The following is a 10,580-nucleotide window of genomic DNA, read 5'->3' as shown; positions in this document are numbered from 1 at the left end:
GGAAAAAATCTTTCAAAATCTTCTCTACTGGGCTAGAGAAGGTGACGCTTATGTGGAGTCATCCTTAGGTAGTTAGATCTTAAATTGTTCAAATTATGAACCCTGAAGGTAAGGATGGGTCACAAAAAGTATAACATGTACAAGGAGGAAAATCTGATGAAGAACAGCATGGCCAGTTAAAACAGGTGAGCCCATGGGTCCATGGGTCTCTTGTTTGAAAAAGTAATTCGAGAGAAAGTGAAAATGCATTCAACGACGAATAAACAAGAACCTCCAACTGTGATGATTTTTTTTATTTAGAGTTATTTTTGTGTCCGGTTTGGAGGCGCTTGGTGTTTCCATTAACTTTTTTTTATTATTTTCAGCAATAGTCAGTCACAGTTCAGGAGCATGGACAGGCATCGTAAAATTTAAAGCAATGATGGGACTCAACATTTATAAATATAACATAAACTTTATTATGAATTGGGAGAAATACCCATTTTTGTCACATCGCGTAAACTACTGCAATTTAATAACAGATTATTTCTTTTATCGTAAATATTAACTTAAACTGTGCGAGAGAAAATTTTTAGAAAACATCGGGAATCAGTGTCATTGATTTGGTCGACTTTAAATTCCCAACTGTTTCAGAGGAATTCATTTTTCTCCATAGAAATTCTATTACATTTTCAACTACAGTGCAAAAAAAGATTTTGGTACGTGAAGCCATGTTCTCTGTAAGCTGGATACGGGGTTTGGACAAAAATATTTTAAAGCCATATTAGAATAGAAACCTCATAAAACAGGGTTATCAACATAAAAACATAACTAGGATTTAATCTGCGTAACATCTTCCTTATTAGAAATGCATGTAGGATTCAGGATGGCTGATTCCGAACTATTTTATCTAATTATTACGCAAAGTAATTAGGTTATATATATTGTAGTACAAACACAATTACGTGAGATATTATAATTTCGGATAAAGATATAACAGAGGATATCTTTTGTTCACACCTATATGAAAAAAGGTGGTAAGTTAACATGTCAGTCACAAAGTCAAAGGTTACAACATTATATTTAATATTCTAAAACAAGAAGATATGCTCTACAGATCAACATAAAATGAAAAGGGCCATTAGAAACTTTCAAAAACAATTATCTATGTTGGCATAGAAGGACATGAATAAAAGAAGAGATCATACGAGATAAAAATAATTACTTTTAGCATTGGTAATATTGAAACTTGTACTTTTGTCTTTTAACTAATGCCTTGAACAATTTAAAGTTTGAAGTAAGTTTCTGAAATTGTTAATTTTTTTTTTTTTTTTTTTTTTTTTTTTGAAAATTTTAACTCATCTGAGACAAAAGATTAAGTAAGCTTTTCAATTTAAAATTGATCTGTTTTGTGTTGTTATCGATTAGTCGTATAATTTCATATTTCAAACTTCTTTTCCAGAGCCACTGGACCAATGTCAAATAATTTAATTCTGATTGTAACATGCCATTTCATTGGATAAAAAATTCTTTATATCGAATAAACTGTGTTGCCTACGTACCTCACAATGACTTGCGTCAAAAACGTATCCATCCACCAGACGATACATATAAATAATGCACAATTTGAAGTCATTTCAAAATGGCAATCGTCTTATTTTCTTATGCTAAATGAATGAAAATTAAATTATAAGGAATGACTTTAATAGCAACCCAATTTATACGGTGTAAACTGGGTTGGAACATTGTACCCTTTTCTTATTTTTGGGTTGCTATTCAAATTCACTCCTTAATTAAATATGGCACAAAGTATTTATCGGTAAGGAATTCAATTATTTAAATGAAAAGACATACCTGTCTCCCAGTGGAAGATAAGAAGAAAATGAAAAAAATCAAAGGGTCATTTCAATATATTTTCTTGAATTACTGGACCAGAATAGAGGAAATTTATGTGATGGTTTAATGACAGACTAGATTCCAGTTTATTTTAATCATAGTCCCTGGGATGAGTGTCGAGCCATGAAAGGGAATCAAACGATAAATGGGAATACACTGTATAGTAAACATATCTTTAAAAATCTTCTCAAGAGCAGCAAGAACAAGTCATAAGAAAGACTCCTCAGGAAGTGCAGATTCAACATTGTTCAAATCATGGTCCCTAGGGGAACGTTAGGTCACAATAGGAAATCGACGCTTTACATGTGATTATGCATAGTCTTTAAAAATCTTCTCAGAAAATCCACGATTACTCATAATAATAAGCTAGCAACTTCAGGTAGTGAAGATTAAATCTATTCAAATGACACTGGGGTAGGGTAGGGCCGCAAAATGATTATTTACAATATCATACATATTTTTGAATGAATTATACTAAATAAATGCAATCTACAAATATGCATTTTAAATTCAGTAAGTGTGTACTGAAGGGGAAAGGGAAGTGATTTGCAGGCTGAATACTTTGGCATAAAACTTAAATAATAGTCGTTGGTCATGAATAGTCATTCCTTATTAGCCTTTGGTCTTGTTGATTACTATTCAGCTCTTGAGGTCGAGTTGTCTGTTTCAAACAAAAGTTACGAAATTGGATAGTTATAACTTAGCTTCTCTTACAAGTAAGACTTATCAGAATCTAGGTAAGGGAAATTTATATATCTGGTGTTGGAAGATTTTTTTCTCTCCAAAATTATGACTATGTTTTAATATTGGGGTTCTATTAAAAAAAAAAATTCCATCTGTATCAATAGAACCCCAATATTAAAACATATTTTAGAGTAAATCATTATTTTCTATGACATCAGAGTAGACAGTGAAACGATTCAGCAAAGACAAGTGAACAGTTTCTTTTCTTCATTTTCAAAAATGCAATCCTGTAATTAAAAACACTTAAATACTGGTACTTTGTTGTGAATTATTATTCAATATTAGTCCTTAGTCTTGTTGATTACCATCAGTTCTTAGGTTGTCTGATTCATACAAACACTACGTCATTGGATTGCTGGTACTTCCCCTGTAATTCACATCACAGTCAAGGTAAGGAAAAATCAACTTTTGAAATCATATTTACGTAGCTTTCCTTAAAACTCTAATTAAAAAAAAATCTTCTGTCTAAATTCACCCACCTTCCCAATATTTTATCACATTCTATTTAAATTAAACATTTCTATGTATGACATCAGGATATAAAATAAGTTTTTCCTCACTCACTTTTGGTGACACATCCCGGGTTAATTTATATTTTCTGAAGAAAAAAATCTTCGCTTTAAGGAGAGAGACACATGGGTTGTGGAGGATCAACAACGAATAAAACCGACGGTGGTCATGAAAAAGAGGACTATTTGAGAGAACCAGATAATGACTTGGTAATTTCCTTAATCAGTAACTTGAAAATGTGTTTGCAAACTTATATGTCAAAATAAATGAATGAATAAGGATCCGATTGCTGATGTTTCCAACATTTTTCGGGGTTATGTAAGATTTTTTATGAAAACAGCCTGAAGAAAAAAGTACACAATTATGCATTTAAAAGACAATGATCGGGAAGGGGTAAAGAGACAAATTTGAAGTTGACAACGTTCAACGTTTTGGTAGAATTTCAAGACTTCAATGTTTCGAGAACGTTTAAGCCTGGTGTATGATAAAAGTATGTTAAAACTTCTTTTAACTGAAATTTATCAAAAGTACGAATTTGAGGCGTGCTTGATTTCATATATCCTTGCACTTACACGTACTTAAATTTATCCTTCATATTTAAGAAATACGGGGGATCTATGGTGTATTTATAAAATTATCAAGACTTAAATCAACACAAGAACAGAAATGTAGGAAAGCAAAACAAACTCTTAATTGGTATGAGTTTGTATTCAGTAATGTTTAAAGTGTTAACAAATCGAACTCATCTGGTAAAAATAACAGACCTCGAGACCATGCCTCAATGGGGGAATTCCAAACAAACATATTAGTAAGGATGCATTGGCAAACATCCTCATCCTATTGTTTGCGTAATTTTTTAAGAGCCTCAGACGCTCAGAAGACGGTCTAAAATACGGTAGTGAACATTCTTTGTAATTAAGAATGTTTGGATAAAGGTTATAAATATTGCCACTGCTTGTGAATATTAGGATTTTTTATTTAATTTTAATATTATTATTATTAAAATATTAAATTCAATTTTCATTAGAATAAAGTTATTTTAAAAACTATTAGAGAAATTTAAAATTGTTGGCAGTGTGTACGTTTATACTTAAACTTTAATAGAAAATATGTTTCGAAATAAGCAAAAACATCCAAGGCTAAATAATGAATTTTTAATCTAAACTTCATCTTCATCTACTGATATATGGTTTCTAATGAAATATGTAAATAGTGAACAGTAACCAAGCTCAAAATTCCATTGTCACACCCGCAGTGTGCTCCTTGTCATGATCGGACAAACGGATGAATCCGTAGACAAATCACCAATAAACAAAAAATTAACTCTTTTTCAAAAGATTTTTGTATCGGAGATGAAGAAAATGCTTATGCACTAAAACAAAACATATTAAGATTCTCCATCTTTTATACCAACCTTGCCATTCTCTCATTTTTTCTACATTTAATAGGCAGATTTAGAGGACTTTATAGTGGGGTACCCACCACCAAAACCGAGCTTTAAAAGAAAGAAGCAAATTTTTACAGAACAGGATAAAATTACGGCGGATGCTAAGGCAAAACAAGTAATACTGTTCTTCATTACTCATTATGCTTGATAAAATGATCTGAACTAAAGTTTTAAAGAGTAGATATATAGATATACTTCTACATGTATTTAAAAATTTTAAATCAAAGTTAAAATACATAGTCACCATGAAATGGTTACATGTAAGTGACGATTCAACCTTCAGGGTGACTCATTACGGATTTAAGGACATATGCTACAAGCAAACTTTCCACAAAAAAAAAAATAAATAAAATAAAATAAAATAATAATAATAGTGACAGCGAATGTTTTGTTTATATTGGATAAATTAGTTTCAATATATATTTTCATTCGAAGTTTCTCAAAAATGTCATATAAAGTGATAAAAATTGTATAGGTTTATACAGGTGATTGCAAAAGGAAAAATAACTTAAACACAGAGAAAGCCTACAATTTTTTAATATTTAAGAGACATAATATAGGCATGATTTGCAACCAAAATAAGTACAAAAGTATATAGCGATCCACGCAACCTTTTGTAAGTAGCATGTATCCTTAAGTAATGTATCAGTGAACAGATTGTTTAAGGTAGTTTACAACACCATAATATTTATTGGATTTCTACGGTATCAAATTGGTGTATGATTTTAACATTAAAAGATCACTATAGGCTCTGTATAAATTTGTATGAATATCTGGATTTTGTTTTAGTGAAAATAACAGAATTGTTTCGGTTGCAAATAAGACACCCGAGAGCTTTAGATTTGCTACTAAAAATGCATACTAAACACTCTGATAAAACATTTCCAACAGAATTAAGTAGAATCAGGTTGACATTTTAGTTGTTTTTCATTATTTATGAATTCGATAAAAGAAAACCTTTAATTTATGACAATTTATTAATACTTTTAAAATTCGTGCTTTAAATCCTAAAGATATCTTTTTATGTTGTAAAAAATATTTGACAATCATATATTTCAAAAAGATAATGTTATGAAATAGCAAAATTAAGAAAAAAAATTGACAATTTTTAAATTTGAGACGAATTTGAGACCAATTTCGATTGAAAATTTTAAAAAAAAATAGCAAATTGATATCAATCTGATGCAGTTACTTCGGAGAAATTAACTTGCTGAATAATAATTTCAATTAATTTGTTAAAAGCAATGTAGAGTTTTGTGAAATTGTTAAATATTTCTACTTATATACTTCCAGTCAGTATCAATATAATTGAGATTGGGATATGTTCAAATAAAGATATCAAAAATTTCTCTTTAAATTCGCACGTTTGTTTCAATTTCTTTTCAAAAATAATATTATAATTAACTTTACAATATTTTTGTGTAAAGGTAAAAGTTTTTTGAAAATTTTATCCATATATTTAAAAAAATTGAAAAAGATATGATTTTATTGTTTGTATGTTTGTATATTGTTTAACGTCCCTCTCGAGAATTTTTCACTCATATGGAGACGCCACCACTTGCCGGTGGAGAGCTGCAAATTTTGTCCTATACTCGGCACTTACGGCCATTGAGCAGTGAGGGATCTTTTTCGTGCCAGCACCTACTGCGACATGGAACCTCGGTTTATACGATCTCATCCGAAGGACCGGTCTCCACGTCCCACAGTGGGATTCGAACCCGCGACGTAAGGATGTACTCCCTACTTTGCGACTCTAGAGCAGACGCTCTAACCACTGCGCCTCGCGGGTGACTTAGATATGAATTGTGACCTTTTTAAATTTTGCATTACTTAAAAACAAATTTGAACTTTCGATTGTCTTATTTGCAAGTTAAATTGAAGTTATATTAGTCTTAAACTTTCAATGATAAAAATCATCTTTCAAAAGATATACTAAATCTTACAGAATAAAATGAAATAAAATAAAATTAAGCTCCGGTGGGCGTCAATATACATCATTAAATAAAAGTTTGGTGTGGCATTACTCCTTCAATAATATTATTATTTACACAGCCATCTATTACATTATTTTCAATGGGGGTTGGAAGGGGTAGCTTTTTTGAGGTAGAAGTGTATTGGGAAAATTGTATCCCCACTCTTTTCATAAGTTTTAACTTCATTGCGAAGTTTACAAAGTAAAATCATTTTAACTCATAATATTTTTGTTTAAGAAGTGTAAGTCTTCATAGTCTAGACAAATAAAGCAGAACATTCAGACAATAATTTTTAACTTCCGTGTTCCCTGTGGTTTAACAATTAACATAATTGCAGAATTAGTCCTATACCGATTAGAAGCAGTGAAAAGTGGGGTATTGTTATTTGTATGTTTGTGTATATCACAGCTATTATGTTTAGATTGAAGTAGAAGATTATCAGACTCTGGATGACTTAGCGCATACTCTGGCGGACGGATTAACAAATGACGTGCAAAAAGTGCGGGCGATCTTTACCTGGATTGGTTTACAGGGGTCAAGGAAAAACAAATCTAAAAAGGAAGATAATAAAGGCCAAGATCTCTCTTCGCCAAAAACCATTGTACAACAAGTTATACAAAGAAAACGCTCGTACAATTACTTATTCATTAGCTTATGTAGGTAAGGAAAACGCAGGAATAACAAAACAATGATTAAAATGTGTAAATAATACTGTAAAAGAGGAATACATTTCGTTGCATAGTGGTTTAATTTCACTATGCTTGTGTTCAAAGAACCTTCGGTGAACTTTAATCTATTGTGAATATTGTCTACATATCAAAGTAGTTTTCAAATATTAAATATATATTATGTTAAATATTTAAAATCCTGTTTTTCTATTCAGTATTGGTAAAGTAATAAAACATTGAAAATCATTGAAACTTAGGAAACCTGGGGTTAAAAAGAATGATCTGCTAGCTAATGGAAACATTTTTCATGACTCATTTACCATAACAACCTTTGTTTTTTTAAGAATAATTAAAAAAAACAAATATTTAGCAATGCCATACTCAGTAACTGTAAAATTAAAACCAACAAGAAATGTATCAACATAGAATATCGTGAAAAATCAAACATGTGGAATTAAAGACGTTTACAGTATGCAAGATATGAATACATGACTGTAAAGTTGATTTCATAACTTTTAATCTTCAAGGGCTGCCAACATTCCGTCTGTATTTATTCGGGGGCTGGGGAAGAGTGTGTCCTACGAGGTAGGTGACAAAGATGTTGACAATTTGAAAAACTCATGGACGGCAGTGTATGTAGCTGGAGGGTGGCACTTTGTGTTTCCTCATTGGGCTTTCTCAGCAGTGGTTGGTCACTCTAAGGGTACATGGACTCTATTGGAAACCCAAGGTATATAACTTAATAGTATGTAAATAACATTAAACTGAATATTTTGGATAATCTTTTAAAAAAAACTATTTGCTCTTTTTTTCTAAATAGATGTCGTGCTTGAAATAATTAGTAAAATGTGCACTTCCAAACAAAATGTAATCATCGTTGATTGAATATTTTAGAAAAACGTACAAGAGAAAAAGAAGAAAGATCATCAGGTAAAACAGTCAGCCATATAAACGACTATTACTTCCTTACGGATGCAGAAGAGTTCATCTATACTTGTTACCCCTTCAACTCAAAATGGCAACTTCTTACCCTTCCATTCACCAAACAGGACTTTATAGATATCGCATATTGTAAACATCACTATTTTGAAAATCACTACAAAATTACAACACCGAATAAATGTCTCTATGCATCTGTTGGCGGGGCATGTGATATTGGGATCAGGAAGTTAGACAAAGAAGAAAGTTTTTATGCATACAAGCTGTATTTCAACCACGAGAAATCAAAGACAACTCTCCCTTCTGAAATACAGCTAAAGAGATACGTAGCCATATTCAATGAAGGTCCCTCTATTAAATTTTTTGTTCGGTTTCCCTGTGAAGGCATATATAAGATGGAAATCTATGGTGGCCATTCTCCTCTATGTAAATTCAAACTTGAATGTAACGAGGATTTAAACTATATAAAACCTTTTCCTTTAAATCCAGAGTGTGGATTTGGTCCTAACTCACTAACTGAAGAAGCGGGGCTCCGTCCGCAGTCCCACAAGTGTGGCTTTATAAATATAAGAAAGACAATGAATTTTACCGTGATATTTAACATTACAAAGAAAGTGTTTGTCCAGACAAGCTTGATACACAATTATATCGAACAAGAGACGCTGAATAAACACGTGACCCATAAGATAAAAGGTCAGGAACTAGATATCAATGTGAATTTGCCTCAAAAAGGGGAATATGCGCTTCAGATTGATGCAAAGGACAAAGATTCCCATGGTTCATACAAGAATGCCTGCAACTACCTTTTGACCTCAGACAACATTAACAAAAAGCGGAAGCACTACGAGGTAAGTGGATCTGACATCATTCTGGAAAGATATTTGATCAATGAATTTAATAATTTTGTTCTTATTTTTTTTTCAGAATCCGATAGAAAAAAGAATCAGGAAGGCATTACAGGAACACACTACTTCAAATGACATAGGGGCTCTCCAAAAGGCTCTTGATGACTTTGATAAGGTTGATCTAGACGACAAAGGGGATCGCCAACAGGCAGAAGAAAGATTGACGTACCTGAGCCTGCGAAAAGGTACCAAATACCGTGTATACTGCTTTAGAAAATTCCATTTATTGCAAAACGGGATCAGACAGATTGATGGAAATTGACTTTATAATAGTGTTTGTAACAAAAATATCAACGATAAATCAACGATTTTTTTTTTAGATAATTCTAAAAGCAAAAACGTATATGATGTTATTATTTTTTTTTTTCGTATCTTCAGAACTGAAAGATGCAATTGCAAGAAGGCATGGTGAGAAACTAGAAGAAGCAATAGAAAATGCTAAATCGTCCGTGTACAAGTCCAATTTTGAGAATATTATTGAAGAAGCAGAGGATTTGTTATCACAGTTGCAAAGGCTGAAGGCATTTGCTCACGATATCCTGCAAATGCAACAGACGACAGTCTCCGAAATCCAAACCTATAAACACCCAAAACCTATGGCTTATGATGTCATGAGAGCTACATACATCCTTCTAGGGGAAGAGGAATGGCGGGTCGAGGTGAGAGCAATAAACATATCAAAATTTAGGGGAAAATTGCATAAAATATTAATGGAGGAGACTTCTTTTTTTTTTTATAGTTTTTTTAAAATAATGTTGTGCGTTTAGGAATGGGAACAGATACAGGCATTGATGCGTAGGACGGGGGAAAAAGGGCTGTTAAGGCGCGTGCGTCAGTTCAACATTACCCACGTGACCAAAAACATGGTCAGTCACTCCTCTCAAATACTTCGACTTTACGATGAAGAGACGATACGAGCTTCCAGTGTGGGTCTCGGCACATTTTACAAATGGGTAACTAGGACTTTTTGAGTTTTTTCAATGATTATTTGTTTTTAAAAGATTTATCTACTTGTTTAAGTTATGAAGTTAATTATTATTTATACACTATGTTTTTGTCACAATTTCAGGCTATACATGTTATTGAAGAAATGACAAAAGCAGAAGATTTTTCTGGAGACTTAGAGGTTCAGGAAAATATTCGCAAAACTTAGATATATAATAACTTTTTGCAAAACTGTTTAACTACACTTTTCAAATCTATGGGAGTTTATTAATCATGCCAATGAATCTAGGAACACGTATAAAGCTTATTTACTTCCAAGATAGGAACCGAATGAAAATGCTAGGGCTAATGTTTTTCTGACTAAGACAACATATAGCATAGATTTAGATTGGTGAAAGCTTTGCTCATGTTTCTTGTGAGATACTGTATCTAAAGTTAATTCATCGAAAAAAGTGTTAAGAAGGGAGTGAGACATACATGTACTTATGGAGGTTGGCTTGATTTTAAGACATTTAACATGTGATCTTTAGAACTAAACTTCAAATTTTTATCAATTAAAATATTATCTATTATC

General features: G+C 31.9%; 1 protein-coding gene across 1 annotated transcript; it reads left to right on the top strand.

Annotated features, from left to right (window-relative positions):
• Window positions 1-3,254: 3,254 nt before the first annotated feature.
• LOC133178139 (hillarin-like) lies at window positions 3,255-10,214 on the top strand. Its single transcript, XM_061312893.1, has 8 exons — window positions 3,255-3,338; window positions 6,971-7,179; window positions 7,745-7,947; window positions 8,112-9,004; window positions 9,081-9,246; window positions 9,440-9,720; window positions 9,829-10,014; window positions 10,131-10,214. The coding sequence occupies exons 1-8, from the start codon at window positions 3,255-3,257 to the stop codon at window positions 10,212-10,214; spliced, it is 2,106 nt and encodes a 701-aa protein (XP_061168877.1).
• The last annotated feature ends 366 nt before the right edge of the window (window positions 10,215-10,580 follow it).

Source organism: Saccostrea echinata, unplaced genomic scaffold, assembly GCF_033153115.1.
Source record: "Saccostrea echinata isolate AGI-Se365-2 ecotype Australia unplaced genomic scaffold, CSIRO_AGI_Sech_v1 ptg000002l, whole genome shotgun sequence".
Lineage (NCBI taxonomy): Eukaryota > Metazoa > Mollusca > Bivalvia > Ostreida > Ostreidae > Saccostrea > Saccostrea echinata.
Note: the sequence above shows the minus strand (reverse complement) of the source record. Positions and strands in the feature narration are given on the sequence as shown.

Coding starts and splice junctions, on each gene's coding strand:
- LOC133178139 (XM_061312893.1), top strand. CDS start 3,255: ATGGGTTGTGGAGGATCAACAACGAATAAAACCGACGGTGGTCATGAA. Junction 7,948..8,111: donor GACTCTATTGGAAACCCAAG/GTATATAACTTA, acceptor TGAATATTTTAG/AAAAACGTACAAGAGAAAAA. Junction 9,005..9,080: donor AAAAGCGGAAGCACTACGAG/GTAAGTGGATCT, acceptor TTTTTTTTTCAG/AATCCGATAGAAAAAAGAAT.